Source organism: Osmerus mordax, chromosome 13, assembly GCF_038355195.1.
Source record: "Osmerus mordax isolate fOsmMor3 chromosome 13, fOsmMor3.pri, whole genome shotgun sequence".
NCBI lineage: Eukaryota > Metazoa > Chordata > Actinopteri > Osmeriformes > Osmeridae > Osmerus > Osmerus mordax.
The window spans coordinates 17,458,273-17,479,234 of record NC_090062.1 but is presented as its reverse complement, the minus strand read 5'-3'; the positions used below and the strand labels follow the sequence as shown (position 1 = coordinate 17,479,234).

The 20,962-nt window shown below is 49.9% G+C and overlaps 1 protein-coding gene across 1 annotated transcript; it reads right to left on the bottom strand.

Annotated features, from left to right (window-relative positions):
* Positions 1-80: 80 nt before the first annotated feature.
* si:ch211-220f16.2 (golgin subfamily B member 1) lies at positions 81-20,962 on the bottom strand. Its single transcript, XM_067248728.1, has 26 exons — positions 20,851-20,962; positions 19,678-19,737; positions 19,397-19,558; positions 18,954-19,079; positions 18,756-18,869; positions 18,264-18,425; positions 17,211-17,375; positions 16,984-17,106; positions 16,575-16,688; positions 15,971-16,262; positions 15,702-15,817; positions 15,498-15,615; positions 15,237-15,328; positions 14,754-14,898; positions 12,473-12,579; positions 11,877-11,991; positions 11,109-11,242; positions 10,571-10,618; positions 10,055-10,164; positions 9,569-9,737; positions 9,353-9,457; positions 3,499-9,231; positions 3,168-3,283; positions 2,616-2,726; positions 2,042-2,144; positions 81-1,923 (listed from the first exon to the last, which is right to left on the bottom strand). The coding sequence occupies exons 2-26, from the start codon at positions 19,720-19,722 to the stop codon at positions 1,765-1,767; spliced, it is 8,784 nt and encodes a 2,927-aa protein (XP_067104829.1). The 5' UTR covers positions 19,723-19,737; positions 20,851-20,962; the 3' UTR covers positions 81-1,764.

Genomic DNA, 20,962 nt, shown 5'->3' with positions numbered 1-20,962 from the left:
AACTAAGACAGTGAAATTGTTCTCGCTTTAACAAAACCATCTAACATGACGTAAAATGCAAATGCATAGAGGCAGAAAAATCAAATTCAATTTTTTTTATTCAACATGTTTTTCTAAGATTGCAAAGCACATCTGAAAAACACCCCCAGCCCAGTATTGCACACTCACAGCTCGACGTCATAACCGAAAGGCTTGAAAAGTATTTAACTGTTCTTTAATTATTTGAAGAAAAAAATAGATCCTGTTTAAAAAACGAAATCTTATATTTTTGCAATAATTACAAATTTTTATAAATACATTATTTTTAATCACACCATATATACATATTTGTAGGCTTGTGGTGATGTACCTCTCAAGACATTTGAACAGGGAGAACATTTCACAAAGTAGGGTCAATAAATCATCCCGTTTCCAACGTACTGAAACACCTAGTTCAGCACATATAACACACAGTGCTTTGACTATCATTACAAACCCAAACCATCAACCACATCCAGAATCTCAGTTTCACCATATCGTAATAAACATTTTAATTTGTTGATATAGCTTTGGGAAACGCCCTCTTAGTTACTAGTGTTATTAATCGTGTGACGTTTACATGTAAACAGTCAACAGGTGGATTAAAGTGACCTCGCAACAGAACCCATATCCCGGAGATAAAAACAGAAACTCTTCCAGGAAGCACAACAAACCACATCATTCTGAATCATAAATAAGCCCTCACATGTTCTCTGCTGCTGTGCTCAGCAGCTTTAACAGGGTCTGTCTCGTCATACATACACATATCCCTCCCCCGACACAGTTACAGCCCTCCAGTGTTATGAATTTATAGAATATGAATATCTGAATGGCATGAACATACAGAGTGCATATCCAGTGTTGGGTGTGAATAGCATGGCTTCGGCTCTCCTGCAGGTTCACCCACAAAACAGCAGCTTCGCAGGAGGCTGGGCGGAGACTCAGAAAGTACATTAGCATTTAGCATGTTAGCATGTAGCATGTTAGCATGCTAGCATGTAGCATACTAGCAGTACTGCCTCCTTACATTGTCTCCTTTGCTCTGCGTCACAGTTTTAGAAAACACAAGACATCGACCAAGTCTGCCACAGCAGTCAGTCTAGCACGACAGCCTGGCAACAAACCTTCAGTAGTTTCCTGTTCTGTAGTTAGATGTGACGTTGCTGGCTGACTGGAGCTTCTTTGGGAAACGTGGGTGTAATTAAAGTGCAGGTGGAAGTTGTGTTGTCGAATTAAAATCGACGTCAACATCAGTTAACACCTCTACCTGTCTCTCTTGTATACAGCATAACATATTCCGAGAAACAGGGAGAGAGAAAATATATTTCTGACGCTCGACGCACACACGTCAAAATGTAATGCTTTTCAGTGTCAGTCGTACCTCCTCTGTTCGTCCAAATCGCTGCTGAATAACAGTGTTTCATTTCAGCACAAAATGAGATGATTTTCCTGTGAAGAAGCCTTGTGTTTCTCTAGAGGTTTGGGGGTGTGCTGACAGTGTTGGTAATGGGGTGTGTGTGTAGGTGTGTGTGTTGGGTATATAGGGGTGTGTGTGTGTGTTGGGTATATAGGGGTGTGTGTGTGTTGGGTATATAGGGGTGTGTGTGTGTGTGTTGGGTATATAGGGGTGTGTGTGTGTGTGTGTTGGGTATATAGGGGTGTGTGTGTGTGTGTGTTGGGTATATAGGGGTGTGTGTGTGTGTGTGTTGGGTATATAGGGGTGTGTGTGTGTGTTGGCAGTGCTGACTACAGCACCCCTGTCAGGCAGAGCAGCAGCACCAGGTGCAGGGTCACCAGGTAGGAGAGGAACAGGTAGCGCGAGCGCCCCCGTGTCCTCAGCAGCTTGGAGCAGTACAGGCTCCGCCCTCGCAGCCAGCGTCGCCATGCCAACACCCCGCCTCGCACCTGGAACAGCAGGGGTCACGGGGTCAGGGAAGTTAATCTGCTTCTTCACTCCAGTTGAAGGAGCAGTAAGTCAGGGTCAACACACAGGGTGTGTGTGTGTGTGTGTGTGTGTGCTGACCTTGCGTGTAAGAAGAGGCTCGTTGGGATTTAGAACCAGACCCTCCCATTCGTCTTCTGTCTCCATCTGAATACTGACGTCCCTCTGGGGCGAACCAGACTCACTGGACACACAACACACACACACACACACACACCATTACAGCGTGGAGACACAACACACACACACACCATTACAGCCTGGAGACACAACACACACACACACCATTCCAGCCTGGAGACACAACACACACACACACCATTACAGCCTGGAGACACAACACACACACACACCATTACAGCGTGGAGACACAACACACACACACACCATTACAGCGTGGAGACACAACACACACACCATTACAGCGTGGAGACACAACACACACACCATTCCAGCCTGGAGACACAACACACACACCATTACAGCGTGGAGACACAACACACACACCATTACAGCGTGGAGACACAACACACACACCATTACAGCGTGGAGACACAACACACACACCATTACAGCGTGGAGACACAACACACACACCATTACAGCGTGGAGACACAACACACACACCATTCCAGCCTGGAGACACAACACCTACCTGACTCTGTCCTCCGCCAGCCGGAGAGCTTCCTCCACAGCCGCCCTCCTGCTCCTCTCCTCAGAGACGGTCTGGTTCAGCTGGTCCACCCTCCTCTGGAGCTCACCCAGCCTGGAGCACACACACACACGCACACACACACGCACACACACACACAGACACACACGCAGACACACACACACACGCACACGCAGACACACACACACAGACACACACGCAGACACACACACACGCACACGCAGACACACACAGACACACACGCAGACACACACACACAGACACACACACACACACACACACACAGACACACACACACACACACACACAGACACACACACGCAGACACACACACGCAGACACACACACACACCATTATACACCATACGCCAGAAGTACTGGGCCACCTGATAACTCCATATGAAGGATTCTGGAATAATAGGTTCAACAAGCAGGTGTCCACATATCACAAAAGCATTGAGTGCACATTCACACGCACGCACACTCCCTCTCTCTCTGTTTCTCTCTCACACACACACTCTCGGGTGGAGGTACCTCTCATGGAGCTGGCTGGCTGCCAGGGTGCTGATCACGTCCGCAGCACTGCTCCTCTCCTGGGGAGCCCCCGGGGCCTCCTCCACAGACAGCACCTCCTGCTGGATGGAGGACCGCTGCAGAGAAACACACACACACACACACACACACCACCACAGGGAAACACACACACACACCACCACAGGGAAACACACACACACCACCACAGAGAAACACACACACACCACGACAGGGAAACACACACACACCACCAGATACTCCAGGTCAGCCATGAAGCTTGTTCTGTGTTTCTACTGTGAGTCTTTAAACCAGTGATGTCTATGCTTCTCACCTCGCTGTGTAGATTCTCCTTGCTGGCGGCCATTTTCTCTGACACTTCCTTCCCGCCACTGGAAAGCAGCAGGAGCTGTTCCTGCTTCTGGTGAGTCCTGACCTCCTCTCTCTTCTTCTGCAGGCTCCGCACCTCGTCCCTCTCCGCCACCACGGCCCACATCTCTCTCTGCAGCTGCGCCTTTTCTTTAAGGACAGCATCTAGCTGCTGCTGGTGTTCCTGTTTCGTCAGAGCCGTCTCCCCCTCCAGCTCCTTGTTCTCGTCCTCCAGTCTCTTCATTTGGGAGGTCAGGTGCTCTGTGCGTTTCACCAGGGCGGCGTACTGGCTGTTCACAGACTGAACAGCAGTCTCTTTCTGCTGTAGCTGTTCCGTCAGGACCTGTACCTGAGCCGCTGTGTGGAGACACTGGGACTTGAACATCTCCACCTCAGCCGTCAGAGCTGAGGTGATGCTGTGATGTGCTGCCAGGGAGTCTTCCTGTTGCTCTGAGAGGCTGAGATTGATCGTCTGGAGTCTCTGCAGCTCCTGGCGAAGGAAGAGAGACTCGTTCTTCAGCGTTTCCGAGGCGGACTCTGCAGTCTGGACCTCGGCCGTACGGTCGTCGAGGGTCCCGCGAAGACCATAAAGTTCCTCGGCCTTCTGAGAGAGCGCTTTCCTGGCGTCCTGGTGCTCCTCCAGCAGAGCTGTGTATTTCTCCTGGAGGTTGACGAAGGCACTCTGGTTGTCTTCCACCGTTCTACTCAGTTTCTCGGACTCGGCGGAGAGTACCTGAAGTTGACTCTGCAGCTGCGCCGCCAGCTGTGTCCGCTCGGCTAACTGGGCGTTGAGGCGGGCAGCTTCCTCGGCGCGTCCCTGCAGGGCGTGGAGCGCCCCCGCCTGGCTCTGCAAGGACTCCTTCAGAGACGCCGCTTCTGAGGCCTGAGAGAGAAGATTATTGTTGAGCTTTGAGATAAACTCCTGAAGGCCGGACGCTTCCCCTCTCAGACTCTCACATTCGGACTCTTTGGCTTGGAGGTTTAAATGTAAACGTTTTATTTCAATTGAGGACAATCTCTTGTGGTCCGCGATGGCTTGCTCTCTGTCTTTCAGAGAGTCCTTCAGGTGGGAGGATTCAGCCGTGAGGCTGTCGAGTAAACCCCTCAGCTGTGAGATCACGTCCTCCAGCTCTGAAACACGAGTCTTTATCAGGATGCTTCCGTCCACCACCTGTTTCAGCTGCGTGTCCCTCTCCGTCAGGTCGCTGCACATCCGGAGGTTCTCCTCCTTCAAACCAGTCAGCTCACTCTGGAGATGTTTGGTTGTTTCTACGCTGGACTGGAGCTGCACCCTGAGGCTCGCAGAGTCTGTGAGGTTCAGAGTCTCCGAGCTTCTGAGTTGTTCCTCCAGCACACTTCGCTCTTTCTCAGAGTCGCGCAACGACTCGTCTCTGTCAACGATCGTTTCCTGAAGATGACGGACTTGGGCCTGCAGCTCCGTGATGGTCTCCACCTTCTGGCCCGTCTCACCTTTGACCTCTTCTACCATGGCCTTTAACTTCTTCACTAACACCTGCTGCAGTCTTATCTTCTTGTCTTTCTGCTGTAAGGTCGACTCTAAGCCGTCTTTGTGAGTGCATGCTGCGTTGAGCTGTTCTGTTAGTTTACTAATCTGTCCGTCCCTTGTCATGTTTTCACTCCTGACGACTGAAGTTTCTTCGAGAGACTTTGAGGCCTCTGTGACAACTCTTTGAAGTTCAGAGTTTAAACTCATATTCTGCTCGTTGAGTGACTGCATCTTATCTCTAAGATCCACCACCTCCTGCTGTTTCTGGGCCACCTCTTGCCTCAATCTGGCATTCTCTGAAGCGTGGGTTTCCAGAGCTGTCCTCAGATGGGTCACTTCCACCTCAAGCTTCTCTTTGTTTTCCTTCACGACACCAAGCTGACCTCCCAGTGACCTCACAGTCTCGTTCCTCTGATCGAGCTCATCCTTGGAATTCTGATATTCTCCTGTCGTGCGTTTCAGAGTCTCCTCTTTCTCCTCCAGACGACGACTGAGTTCCAGCCGTTCTCCCCTGAGAGCGTCTGCCTCCACCTGCAGCTTCGACAAGCCGTCTCTCTGCAGCTCAGCTTCCTGCCGTAAGGAGCCACACTCCTCGGCTGACTGCAGCAGCGCGGCGCTCTTCTCCAGAAGGCCGGCCTTCAAGGCAGCGCCCTGTTCCTGCAGCAGAGACGACGTTTCCTGCAGCTGAGACAGTTGTTCCCGCTGGATGTTTATTTGCGAGCTTTGTTCTGTCAACGCTTGTTGCTTCTCCTGTATGTGGTTGTGTAGTTGATGGATTTGTGAGTTCAGACTGTCGATATTGTCCTGTAGGCGAGCTGCTGTCTCGTCCTTCTCTCTGACAGCTCTGGAAAGTTCGCTACATTCCTGTGTCTTCTTCAGCAAAGTCTCTGAAAATGAATGTTTATTTTGTTCCAGAACTTTATTCAGGTCTTCGTTGAGTGACTGCATCTTATCTCTAAGATCCACCACCTCCTTCTGTTTCTGGGCCACGTCTTGCCTCAATCTGGCATTCTCTGAAGTGTGGGTTTCCAGAGCTGTCCTCAGATGGGTCACTTCCACCTCAAGCTGCTCTTTGTTTTCCTTCACGACACCAAGCTGACTGCCCAGTGACCTCACAGTCTCGTTCCTCTGATCGAGCTCATCCTTGGAATTCTGATATTCTGCTGTCGTGCGTTTCAGAGTCTCCTCTTTCTCCTCCAGACGACGACTGAGTTCCAGCCGTTCTCCCCTGAGAGCGTCTGCCTCCACCTGCAGCTTCGACAAGCCGTCTCTCTGCAGCTCAGCTTCCTGCCGTAAGGAGCCACACTCCTCGGCTGACTGCAGCAGCGCGGCGCTCTTCTCCAGAAGGCCGGCCTTCAAGGCAGCGCCCTGTTCCTGCAGCAGAGACGACGTTTCCTGCAGCTGAGACAGTTGTTCCCGCTGGATGTTTATTTGCGAGCTTTGTTCTGTCAACGCTTGTTGCTTCTCCTGTATGTGGTTGTGTAGTTGATGGATTTGTGAGTTCAGACTGTCGATGTTCTCCTGTAGGCGAGCTGCTGTCTCGTCCTTCTCTCTGACAGCTCTGGAAAGTTCGCTACATTCCTGTGTCTTCTTCAGCAAAGTCTCTGAAAATGAATGTTTATTTTGTTCCAGAACTTTATTCAGGTCTTCGTTGAGTGACTGCATCTTATCTCTAAGATCCACCACCTCCTTCTGTTTCTGGACCACCTCTTGCCTCAATCTGGCATTCTCTGAAGCGTGTGTTTCCAGAGCTGTCCTCAGTTGGGTCACTTCTACCTCAAGCTTCTCTTTGTTTTCCTTCATGACACCAAGCTGACCGCCCAGTGACCTCACAGTCTCGTTCCTCTGATCGAGCTCATCCTTGGAATTCTGATATTCTCCTGTCGTGCGTTTCAGAGTCTCCTCTTTCTCCTCCAGACGACGACTGAGTTCCAGCCGTTCTCCCCTGAGAGCGTCTGCCTCCACCTGCAGCTTCGACAAGCCGTCTCTCTGCAGCTCAGCTTCCTGCCGTAAGGAGCCACACTCCTCGGCTGACTGCAGCAGCGCGGCGCTCTTCTCCAGAAGGCCGGCCTTCAAGGCAGCGCCCTGTTCCTGCAGCAGAGACGACGTTTCCTGCAGCTGAGACAGTTGTTCCCGCTGGATGTTTATTTGCGAGCTTTGTTCTGTCAACGCTTGTTGCTTCTCCTGTATGTGGTTGTGTAGTTGATGGATTTGTGAGTTCAGACTGTCGATATTCTCCTGTAGGCGAGCTGCTGTCTCGTCCTTCTCTCTGACAGCTCTGGAAAGTTCGCTACATTCCTGTGTCTTCTTCAGCAAAGTCTCTGAAAACGAATGTTTATTTTGTTCCAGAACTTTATTCAGGTCTTCAGTTGCTACTCTGAGGTCCTCCTTCTCTTTCAGTAAACCGTCCATGATTTTGTGGTTTTCGGCGTGTTGCATTTTGAGGCTGGAAATCTTCTCTTGCAGAGAACTATTGTCTGTGTTGAGTTTGGTAATGAATTTCTCCTTCGTAGCGACTTCCTGTTGCAGTTTCTGATTCTGCTCAGTCAGGTTGTTGAGCTGCAAACCCATAACTGAACTCTTTTCAAGGGTCACGGTGACCTTGCTATCGAGTTCAGAAGCTACCTGTTTCTGTTGAGAAAGCTCCTTCTCTCTGATCTCGTAGGCAGCGTGGAGACGCTGGTTCTCCTCAGTCAGGGCTTGGATGCGGCTTTGGAGGCTCACCACTGCAGCCTGCCTCTGTTCCACTTCCTGCCTCAACTTGATGTTATCGGCTGCCTCGTTCTCTAGAGTTGTGAGTTGACATCTAAGGTGCAACACAGTCTTCTCCTTTTCGTCCACATTGTCGCGGAGTTGTTGAAGTTGGGTGTTTAGGCTGTCAGCCTGTTCCTGCAGACCTGTGGCTCCCGCTTCAGAGGCACTGAGCTTCGTCCTAATATTTGTACATTCATTTGTTTTCTCCTGCAGCATCTCGGAGAAGGATTGTTTGTTTTGTTCGAGGACCTCGTTCAGTTTGTGAACTCTAACACTAAGGTCCTCTTTGTCTTTTTGTAGCCCTTGGATAATTTCATTACTTCCTGACTTCTGTAATTCAAATACAGATATGTGACCTTGTAGGTTACTCTTCTCATTTAACAGTTCTGAATTGGATTTTGTCATTTCAGCTAGTTCCGTTTGCAGACTCAAATTATTCTCAGTAAAGCTGTTAACTTGAGTTTTCAGTTGTGCGTTCTGGTCAACAGCACTTTTAAGTTTTTTACTTAACCCGTCCACATGTTTCCTTTGGGACTTTAGTTTCTCGGTAGTTCCTCTAACATCAGTTTGCAGTTGCTTATTTTCAGTCTCCGTGCTTTTCAACAGCTCCTCCAGTTTAGAGACGTTTTCAGACTTCTCCTCCAGCTGTTTGGACAAAGTCTGTAATTCCAGGTTGAGCTTATCCAACTCCGCCAGAAGCTTGTTTCGTTCCTCCTTGAAGGACTTCATCTCGTCCTCGTACGTCTGCTCCTTGTCTAGCAGCTGGTGTTTGAGTTCTTCACTGGAGACGTCACTTTCCCTCAGCTGGGAGACAAGACTGTTGGACTCCTGCAGTTTCTGCGAGGCTGTTGTCACCTGATCTTTCAGCGACATCATCTGAGCTTCGCACTCTGAGAGATGATTAGAATGAAGAACATTCTGCTTCTGGATGTCCCTGCGGAGGTCCTGTACGGTCCGCTTGTCCTCCTGGATCTGCTTGGTCAGCTCCTGGACCTCCCCCTCCCTCGCCTCCCTCTCCTCTCGGAGCCGGCTCAGCTCCTCCTGGCTCTCCTGCAGCTGTCCTGCCAGCTGCACCATCCTGGCGTTCAGCGAGCGCTGGTCTGAGTCCTGAGAGTCCCTGAGGATCTGCGTCTCTCTCTCTGCTTTGGTCAGAGAACCTTCCGAGAGAACCAGCTGTTCCTCTTTGAGCTTGATCTCCCGGGTGAGTTTGGAGATCTGCTCCCCGTGTTCTGCCATGCTGCCCTGGAGGGCGGCGATGTCCCTGTCCCGCTCCTGGAGGACGTCCTTCAGGAGGTCCATCTCCCGCTCGCAGGTCTGCAGGTCGTGGATCAGCTGAGCTCGCTCCTCCAGGTGGGCCGTGTTGATCTTGTCCAGCTCGTCTGTCGCCTGATCCAAGTCGCTCTGCAGAGTTTCTATAGTCGCCTCCTGCTTCTGAGTCTGTTGGTCGAGAAACACATTTAACATTCGGACTAGTCCGTGAAAGATAAACCATCACAAGCGACTACAAACAAGATCATTTGCAGATCATATCAGCAGATTCGTTTAAACTAAATCTTACCTTCTCTTTGAGCTCACTGAGTTTCTGGGACAGGTCAGCCTCTGAGGTCTTCAGCTCTGAACACTGTTTTTCAAAGGACTTGCAATCCTCTGAAACCTTGATGAGCTGAGAAAAGATTATATTATTTGTATCCATTATAAACACAATTTAACTAACAATTTGAAAACTTTCTCAGACCGAATGTAAAGACATGAGGACTAGATGCTCCAGTCTTACGCTCTGCTGTGCTTGCTGCAGCTTGTCAGACAGGTCTCTGTGCTGAGCGTCTTTGCTCTTGATGGAGTCCCTGAGCTCGTCCAGCAGCTCCTGTGTGTCGGCTGTCTGGGCCAGGCGGGCGTCCTTCTCCAGCAGGGAGCTCTCCAGGCATTCCTGGGTCTCACTCAGCCTGGAACACAACCAGGCCAGGGTCACTCAAGTACCAGGCTAGGGTCACTCAAGGACCAGGCTAGGGTCAGTCAAGTACCAGGCTAGGGTCACTCAAGGACCAGGCCAGGGTCACTCAAGTACCAGGCCAGGGTCCCTCAAGGACCAGGCTAGGGTCTAGACCATTTCCACTGGTGGGCAAGCTGGGGCCAGTTGTACTCTTAGAGGGGCCAGTTACATTAAACGTTTTTGTTGTCATATAGTTTTCTTCACTGGATTGCAGTCATTAACAGGCAAAATAACATGTTTTTAATAATTCAGACTCTAGTGTAGGGCTACCCTTTGAGCTGCTCGTTCAGGCTGGCGACCAGGAGCTGGTGTTTCTCTGCGTCTCTGCCCTGCTGACTCCGCAGGCTGGACAGCTGGGTCTGCAGTCTGGCAGAGTCGTTCTGTTCAGGGAGACAGACTGAAGAATGAGTCACCGAGTCCCTTAAACAAGCAATCAGCATCAACAGCTGTCCTACATCTACATCACACCATAAACAGGAGAAAACTCAATTTATTTCTCTGGTATTTATGACAGTGATATTACTCTAACATGAAAATATTTTACCTGCTCGTTTTAAGATTACTGACTACATTACCCATGACAGTGATTTTATACATATTATACACCAAGTGAATTTATGAGAAAAACGCTTAATGTGTTAAATCTCTTATCACTGCTGATGAAGCCGTAAACACAACACAGTAGGTTAAAACAAGCACACCAAACAGATTAGTCTTCACCATGAGGTGCATTCTGACACACACCCCTGAGACCCGAAATCGCTGCTTTCTAGCACACAGACAAACCTGAGAGACCCAAAAAGGCAGACTTTCTTCATTTACATCAAAGGTCACCTGTATTAAAGGGGCTTGTGTTACAGTCCTAGTATTCATAAGAAAACATGCAGTAAACCAAATATATAAAAACAGCCAGAGGTTGTATTCTGAGTACATAACATTGATGCATTTTGATATTAGGCAGAACAAGACAAGATATTTTTAATGCGCAACATTTTAGGTCTCTCCCAGGCTTTCTCAGCAACAAGTTACCCAGTGTACCAGAGTGTAGGAATTTAAAAAGCCTTGGAAAAGCATTCAGAACCAGAAAAAATGGTTGGAAAGGTTGAAAAAATATTATTGGAAAAAAAGTTTTCCCCCCTGCTTCTCACAATGTATGCTTCATGTTTTGGCTACCCACAATGTTTTGGGGGCTATCTCGTTGTTTATGATCATTGACCTATGCACCCCCCCCCCCCCCCAGCAGGCTCCGCCCCCCCAGCAGGCTCCGCCCCCCCATCAGGCTCCGCCCCCCCCAGCAGGCTCCGCCCCCCAGCAGCACGGTTACCTGCAGGGTCTCGATGCGTGTCTGCATCTGCAGCCTGTCCTCCAGCTCCCCGCAGCGCTCCTCCAGGAGAACCATCTGCTCCTGCAGCTGGTTCCTCTCCTGCTCCAGGTCCTCCACCACCGAGCGCAGGCCTTCTGCAGGGAGCAGGGGGGGGTGGGGTGTGTGTGTGTAGGTGTGTGTAAGGGTGGGTGTGTGTGTGGGTGGGTGTATGTGTGGGGGTCAGATGGTAAGTTGGTACAGAGGGAAAAATGTATTCAGGTGTAAATTCAGAAGTCATGTATCCACCACCATCCTCATCAGCCAGGCATCGTATTATACATAAGGATGGAGAACTGTGTAGCAAGAACGTTCTCCAACATAGACATCAATATGCTTCATGCTTGAACGTGAGATGGAATATCATAAAAGACACACTGACAACACCACATTCACAGATCTGAACTTTTAAGAGTCCAGAGTACTCAAGACGAATACTAGCCAGTCCAACCAGCATGCACAGAGATCAAACGAAAAAATTATCTGGATAACAAACCAACTCTCAATATGGCGTGTTGAAATGTTCAGGCTGAATGTTGAACGTGATACGACTGAAAAAACAACCACACTGATCCCATGACAACGACGGAATGTTAGATGACAAAAGGCGGCAAAAACAAACCGAATGGCAAAACCACACCCCCAAAACATGATGAGTGGGGTTCGGGCGGAGGTAGCGACCGAAAGGTTTTGGCGTGCATGCTAGCGTAGATCGTGTCGCGGGTGTCACACCTGTGTTGGGGGAAGTGTACTGGGGCCACCAACCTCCCATGTTCTCCCCCTCCATCGGGGTGCTGCTCTCGGACTGGTCTGGGAAACCATGGCGACCGTCAAACTCAAACTCTTCCTGAAGGGAGACACACACACCATCCCAAATTACGACACTGTCTCCATGACGACACTGTACTACAGTCCTTCATACTTGTAGATTTAGACTTATATAATATAGTATTATAATATAATTCAACATTGATAATCCTCTGATGATGACACTATATTACAATAAACTGAGAGGGTTTCTGAGGACAACCGCAGCTTGGGGAAAGAATTACAGTTATTATAAAAAGCCCATAACGTTCAAATATTTGGGGAAAGGCAAGGGTTTTCATGTGGTTTACTTACATTTTCACTTTACTAAAGGACAAACACAACAGACATTACCGTAGCCATCTTAAAAAAAGATTAAAAAATAAATAATGAATGAAGATTGCATAGATTAGGTAGGTATAATCTGTAGGTGTCCCAAAATGTCTGTCTATAGAGTGTATGATATGTATATATAGTGTATATACATGTGTATATTTACAGTACGTTTGCTGCCCCCCTACCTCCAGGCTGCGCTGGTCCGGGCCCCCCGGCCTCCTGCCTCGGCCCACCTCGAGGGCTCGTGCCTGGGCCAACTCCCCCTCCATCCCCTGCTGCTGGCCTGCCAGCACTGGATCAGAGCAGCCAGGAAAGAACCAGTCATCCTCAATCAGTTTTGTGCCACAGGGAGGAGGGGGGGGGTACATGTAGATGTGTTCAGGTGAACAGGGGTGAAACTAGATGTGGAATAGTGATGTGAGGAGGCAAGGATGAGTCACAGGAGGGAGGGATGAGGATGAGAGATGGAGGGAGGAGAGGTGGGATAGAGGGATGTCTGGAGAGAGAGAGAGGATGGACCAGAGAGGAAGAGCACTCGCTCCGTCACTACCAAACAACCTCCACCCCCCGTGGGAAAGACAACACGTCACAGTACGACTCAACAGCAGGTCAGAAGAGAGGATGGGAGAGAGCTAATAGGACCGTGCGCTAACAGGGCCGTGCGCTAACAGGGCCGTGCGCTAACAGGACCGTGCGCTAACAGGACCGGGCGCTAACAGGACCGGGCGCTAACAGGACCGGGCGCTAACAGGACCGGGCGCTAACAGGACCGGGCGCTAACAGGACCGGGCGCTCTGCCAGTCTTCCTGTACGGTGGCAGCATGTGGGCTTGCGTGCTGTGTGACAGACACACGTGAGAAGCAGCGTCCTGGTCGCAGGCACAGACAGGAAGAAGAGGCTAGACAGGAAGAAGAGGCTAGACAGGAAGAACAGGAGGCTGAGACATGAGAGGTGCCGTTTCTAGGAAACGATGAAAGCTTCGGGAAAATCATGATTCAGAGTCTGACGGATGAAGGGCTCTGGACATAGGTCTCCCAGACTTGGCCCAGTGAATCTAGAAACACCAGGAACCAGCATATCTAGAAACACCCTAGACCAGTGTATCTCAAAACACCAGCATTGGTTCAGCAGACGAGGTAATGCGGGAGAGAGAAAGGGCCTACTGCAGGACGACTGAACTTACTGCAGGGCATGAATTAAAAAGGTAAAATAGCATAAAACGCATTCCCATCTGTTTTGTGGTGTCAGGGGGGGGGGGGGGGGGGGGGGCAAGCACAAGGGGGGGGGGGGGGGACAGACATGGTGCGCAGGGTTCAATGTATGAGAGACCAGGACAATGGCATGGTGCAGATACTATTTGGATTGACAAATTACTGATTACAATACAAAAACGTTCAACGGTGACATAAAACAGGACAGCTCCTAAATGTAAAACTTTGGCTCAAAGATTCTCTGATCTACTGAAGATGATGTAGATCTCTCATACATTGACCAGTGATAGGAATCTTGAATTTTAAAAGTATGCAAAACTAGGAGGTAAAATATTCAAACAGACTTGACTGTTTGGACCAATCAGACCACGTTGTGAGGAGTTAGTGGAACCGTAGGAATGTTTAGTTTGGTTTTCGCCACACAGAGACAGACACACACCACTATGTAGACAAGTATTTTACAAGGTAGCACCAGATTGTGTTAGACTTCATCCCTGGTTAAACCCCACACTGAGCTAATCACATGAAGATTCCAGTGTTAATATCCACCAAGTTATCCTGCCTCCACAGAAACTGTGTTACTGTATGTTCTCCTCTGTTCCCCCAAAGGATCCTGTTCCACTACAATAACCCACAGAAAGGTAGGGAGGACAAAAGAGAGGGAAAGAGGGAGGGAAACTAAGGAAGCAAACAGAAGATGGAAACAGAGAGGTGTGGTGCGCAGGCGGAGTCTGTACTGCCAGGGGCTCGCCCTGGTGGAAGCTAGGGCCCAGGGGAGCAGCGGGCAGTACAGGAAGGACCGCCTGTGGAGGGGAGAGGCCTGCATGCACAAAACTGATGGGAAACTCATTCTCATTGGCTGCCACTGTCCCAGGTGCAGGGGGGGGGAGGGGCCAGAGCAGAACCGATGCTCGTGAGGAGGTGGAGGGAAAAACAGAAAGATACTTCATAAGAAAGGCTGCTGGGAGGGCAGTGTTTTTAGATATTGTTGAACATTTTTCTTTTGATTAAACAAATGCTTAAAGGCATTTCAACAAAGTTCTGTGTTGGAGTTGGTATTACCGTAAATACTGACACCAAGATTTGAATGCAAATGTATAAGTTCCAAATATCGGTTATCGGTCTCCTTGATTATTAATAATTGGTATCATATCGGCCCTGAACAAATCATATCGGTGGACCCCTTTTCCATTCTCCAGTGCAACAACTCCAGCTCCCCTCCAGCAGTACACCACAGGGCTGGAGGTGCTCTTACCCTCTCTGTCCTCCTCCATGTTGGCCATGCGCAGCCCCAGGGGGGTCTTGTCCTCGCGGCCCCGGGTCCTCATGGCCCCGCCCTCAGACAGCATCTCCTGCCACTCCAGCAGCTGGCCGTCCTCAGCGCTGCCCGACTCACTGGCCTGCAGCACAGCAACCACACACTCACTGGCCTGCACCACGGCAACCACACACTCACTGGCCTGCACCACGGCAACCACACACTCACTGGCCTGCACCACGGCAACCACACACTCACTGGCCTGCAGCACAGCAACCACACACACACTCACTGGCCTGCAGCACAGCAACCACACACACACTCACTGGCCTGCAGCACAGCAACCACACACTCACTGGCCTGCACCACAGCAACCACACACTCACTGGCCTGCACCACAGCAACCACACACTCACATATTTATTTAATAATATTGTAAAAAATGGGCTGAGGGGTGAGAGGAGAGGGGTAAAAGCTGACCTGAGAGGCGGCCCTCTTGGTGACCTGCTCCAGGTCAGACTGCATCTTCCTCTGCTGTTCCTCGTACAATATCAGCTTCGCCTGCAACACGTCTGCCAGCACACGGTACACACCAAGATCATACATGTATACAATACACACCAAGATCATACATGTATACAATACACACCAAGATCATATACTCCCATATACACACCAAGATCATACATACATACTCTCACACACACACACCATGATTGTACTAGAGGGAGAGGTGGTTACCGTTCTGGGCCTTGACCTGGTCGTACTGCTCCAGCCTCCAGCTGTTCTCCTCCCGCTCCTCTTCCAGCTCAGTCACGTGCCTGCGCAGGGCAGAGAGGTCCGGGCCCGCACCCCCACCCTGGAGGACACACAGGGACGCACCCAGCTCAGCTCACTGGATGAGGGACGACCTAGTGTTATGAGCTGTGATATCTGGGCGCTCACCTGGCCCTTCCTTAGCTCCTCCTCCAGCTGTCTGATACGAGACTTAGACCACGCCTTCATCTTCAGGAACTTGGCTTCTGATTTACTGGCTTCCTCCGTTTTCAACTTGGCTTGTGCTGTAGAAGACAGAGATGTGAGAATGTGAGTGTGTTGGGGGAGGGGGGGGGCGGAGGGGCAGGTGGGGGGGTGGGGGGTGCAGGTAGCTAGTGAGTTGACTGGAAACAGGATCACATCACCCCCCCCCCCCTCCCCCGGGTGTCGCTGCCTACCCTCCAGCTCTGCTACCCTACAGGCCGCATCCCCCCCCACTCCCCCCAGTGGGGGGGCTGGCGTTGACGTTGTCATGGCGGCCGTCTGCTCCGCCCCGGCCAGCTCGGCCCGGTGCTCCGCCTCCAGGCTCCGCAGCTGGGCCTCGTGGCTCTGCATGCGGTCCCTCAGCTCCGCCTCGTGGCTCTGCATGCGGTCTCTCAGCTGGGCACGCATCACATGCTTCTCAGCTTCCATCTGGGAGCGCAGGTTCTCACGCTCCACCTGCAGACGCCGAGCATGCTCAGACAGGTCCTGCAGGAGGAGGAGGAGGAGAGGTGGAGGAGAGAGGTGGAGAGAAGAGAGGAGGAGGAGAGAGGTGGAGAGAGGAGAGAGGTGGAGGGAAGAGAGGAGGAGAGCAGTAGGAAGGATTGAAGTAGGGGAGATTTTAGAGAGGTTTTTGTCTGCCAAACATACTCCTTGTTGAAGACTAAAGTTGAAATGAATACAGAACATGTTCAACGTGCTTTTAAGCCTCTACATGTAGCTTCTGCAGTAAAGACAGGAAGCAGATCTAGTTGTAGTTCCCAGACAGAAAACAGATCAAGATGTAGAGAGGAGGAGCACCTGTATCTGCTGGTCTCTCCCGTCCAGTTCCTCCTGCAGGACGGAGATCACCTGGTTCTTCCCTTGGAGAACCTCCTCCTTCTCATGCAGCTTCTGCTTCAGGGCCTTGAGGAGCTGGAGGAGACAGGCCTGTTTAACTCCGGGGCCAGTACTGGAATGCTGCTACCGTTAGACCAGTTCACTCATAACATGCCAGTGTCAACATACAGTGACTGAAATTCAGAGGGTTGTCCAGTTTTTCAATTAAACAATAAAATTATTAAAGAAAGTATGAAACACTTTTTTAAATAAATGTAAGATTGTTATGAACATGTTTTACTTAGACATCTATAATGCAAAGACACCTTGTGCTGCTGTGTCCTGTCACAATAAGCCCACAGTTTGTAAAGCCCTCAGAGGTTAGGGTTACCTGCTCCAGGTCAGAGCTTGCATCTTGTTTAGCCACCATCTTGAACAGTTCATGTTCATGCTTCTGGTTCACCTCAGCCAGAACACTGTCTTTCTGCTGGATGATGTCCTTAAACGTCTGGATCTGGGGGAGACACACACACAGCGTTCACAACAGGGCAGCTGCATGTTAGTTACTGTAACCTGCATGTAAAGTGGTTCCAGAAGCTGCTTCAGTAGAGGACGTACGTTCTGCTTGTACATGTTCTCCTTCTCCTCGTGCTGGGTTCTCTCAGAGAGCAGTAGGTTCTTCAGGCTGTGGTTCTGCTCCTCCAGCAGGCTGCAGCGCTCCTCTCCCTCCCCCACCCTCCTGGTCAGGTTCTGCACCTGCAGCTCCAGCAGGGCGGCGCCCTCCTCTGGACACACCAGCTGCCAACACCACAGAGTTTACGTGACCAAACATGCAGTGACTGTCTTCTGGGCAGTGAACCCCTCCAGGAAGAACAGCAGTCATTAGTGCAGAAGAAGAGCTTGACAGTTTAGGATGAAGAGAGGCTGTGTTAGCATCATCCCCCTCACAACGCTGTTAGATAATGGGAGTCAGGGGGCTGAGCGGTGAGGGAATCGGGCTAGTAATCCGAAGGTTGCCAGTTCGATTCCCGGTCATGCCAACTGACGTTGTGTCCTTGGGCAAGGTACTTCACCCTACTTGCCTCGGGGGAATGTCCCTGTACTTACTGTAAGTCGCTCTGGATAAGAGCGTCTGCTAAATGACTAAATGTAAATGTAGATAACAGACAACAAGGAGACCTGAGATGTCCAGTTATATCAGGGGTCTCCAAGCCTGTTCCCAGAGGGCTACATTCTGGTTTTCACTACAACACAAATCTACCACACCTGCTTCTTATAACTAGTTGGTTGATGTGTTGAATCAGGTTAATTACAACTGGGGTCAGAGCAAAACAGCCTTCCTGGTATCCTTCCAGGAACAGGGTTGGAAAGCCCTGAGTTAGACACACGTTACCCCACCCATAAACATTTACATTTTACATTTACATTTTAGTCATTTAGCAGACGCTCTTATCCAGAGCGACTTACAGCAAGTACAGGGACATTCCCCCGAGGCAAGTAGGGTGAAGTGTCTTGCCCAAGGACACAACGTCAGTTGGCATGACCGGGAATCAAACTGGCAACATTCGGATTACTAGCCCGACTCCCTCACCACTCAGCCATCTGACTCATAAACACACAAGCGTGGTCGTGGTGGTTTCTCCTAGGTGGTCTGAAGGCAGGTGTGTGTACCTGCTCTGCGGGCGTCAGCGTCGGGGCAGCGGGCGCGGGCCCTGCCAGGGCGGTCTGCAGGTGGACGATGTAGGCCTCCTTCTCCAGCAGGCGGCGCTCTCGGTCCTGCAGCATGGCGTCCATGTGCTCCCCTCGCTGCTGCTGCGACGCCAGCGCCTGCGTCTGGGAGACAGCAGACAATAAAGTCGCTATTGGCTCTCTGAAAACACTGGACATCTTTTTTTTTTTTTTTTTTTTTTTTTTTTACTTTCTGAACTTTTTCTTTTGAAACTTGTTTTCGAAAATATCTTTGTAACGTTTTATTTTTATTTATTTTTACTTTTTTCAACAAACAAAAAATCAGGCCTTTTTGAAAAACTATATCAAATATATATATTATATTTTTAAAACCTTTCGAAACTTTTTCCACACACAACACAACGCAATATATGTCATATGTGCTGACACTAGCACATATGACATAGCAACTTTAGACATCAGGAAGTGTCATACCTTGGCCTCCAATTCCTCATCTTTTTTGGAAAGTTGGTGTTCCAACTCCTCCACCCTCTTCCTGAACAGAAGGACCTTCCCCCTGCTCGCCTGATCGCCCGCCTCACCTCCACCCTGCAGGGGTCACAGTCACAACGTTAACCCTAACCCTGCAGGGGGTCACACAGTCACAACAAGTGTGTGTGTGTTGTCTCTCACCTTCCTAGAGTGGGCAGGCGAGCCCTGGTCCAGGTTCTCCTTCCTCAGGTCCTCCAGCTGGGCGCTGAGGGACGTGACCTTGGCCTTGTGCTGCAGGCGCATCTTGGAGAGCTTGGCATCACTCGCCTGGAGGACACACGATCATCAAGAGGGAGGACAAGTCCACATCTGCTTGTACATTTACATTTAGTCATTTAGCAGACACTCTTATCCAGAGCGACTTACAGTAAGTACAGGGACATTCTCCCCGAGGCAAGTAGGGTGAAGTGCCTTGCCCAAGGACACAACGTCATTTTGGCACAGCCGGGAATCGAACCAACAACCTTCTGATTAATAGCCCGACTCCCTAACCGCTCAGCCACCTGACCCCCTTGTGCCCTTCTGTGTGAACGTGTGTGAGCAGAGACGAGGTTAAGCTCTTCTCCTTCTCTTTGCAGCCTCACCTTCAGCTGCTGGTCTCTGGTCTGCAGGGCGGCCTCCTTCTCTCTGATCAGCGACTTCAGCTGGGAGACCAGCTGCTGCGTCTGACTGAGCCGCTCCTGGAGCTCTGCTGGGTCTGGCTGCCGGCCAGGCCCCTCTGCTGCCCCCGGGGGAGACCCTGGGGCCTGGGGGGAGAGAAGGGTCATGGCTCTGGGTCCCTCGCTAAATCTAGTCCAGTTTAAAAGTGAATTGAAAGAGAATCGACCCTGTAACACGTCTTAGTTCACCCCGTCTGTGTACTCACAGCCAGGTCAGGACCGCCCTCATCATTGGAGAACCACTTCAGCATGGTTTCAGCTTATATCTGGAAGCAGAGAGAGACATTAAGGAATTCAACAATGTCCAGCTGTTGTACTGGCATGGGGCCTCTGACCGTGGTGCCAACTGCAGACCAGCGTGAGACAGCTTAGTCTGCTTGAGATGCTCAAAAAAGAAGGTCTGTTTAAGGAGCAGGTGTCCACATACTTTTTGACATGACCATTGACCACCAAAATAGTGTTAAAAGAAGACATCTAATATTTCTTTATGAAGCATTTGTGAATTGCTTTGGATGAAAGTGTCTATGTATACAATAAATGTATCGTAACATAGCGTAATTGGTGTGCTAGTTTAAAACATGTTTTTAAACTTTCTCTCAGACCATCAATGCACTCTGAACAACACGGGTCATCAGTTGCCAGAAGTATGTTGACAAGCTAGCTGACTAACCTACTAGCAATGAACAGCTCGCTCAGCAATACAAGAGGCCTTAGTCTAATCCTCGAGTCCTTAATTATCATGTGGGACGTCACATGGTTTTGACATTCTGCAGTTTGAAAGACTATTTGACATACCAGCAAGTTAACTGTGTGCACAAATGCTGTTTAGGCTGCCTTTCAGAAAACAATCTCACGTAACAAATGGCCGAAAAAGTGCACAGCATGACCTGTTACAGTACAGGTACCGAAAGATCCTCTCTGCTTGCTCATTTTCACCCAAACTTAATTAACAGTTCATCAAAACCCTTCAGTTGTGAAATCAATAAGCTACTGACTCAAATAGAGCAAATCCGGTCTGGTACCTTTAACCAGCCTCATCATATGGTGAACTGAATGTCGCCGTCCTTTTAAAATTGCTAATGCTACCTGGCTAACTAGCCCATTGGCTATGTAAGCTATCTGCGCCATTAGCCCTCTGGTTTACAATCGTAATGCTAGTTAAGTAGCTGGTGATATCTAACTTTAATCAGCTAGTTGGTAAGAAGGCTGTTTTAATATACTAGCCAAGTTTCGTATACAGTATCCGTCATTGTAGCTGACCATGATTAACTCAGACCCGGACGGCGAGGTGTCTAGCTACAAGCTAGCGGTACAGACACCTCGAAACTCAGGCAGAAGCTGTTTGCTTGCGCTAGTAAAACTACATTGCATGATCCTACCTGATTTACCCCTTCATAAGGACGAAAGTAGATACAGCTCACAAGGAAACCTTGAGAAAAGCTTATTATGGCGTTTTATGTACAGCGTTATTCTCATGTGACACAGTTGAGT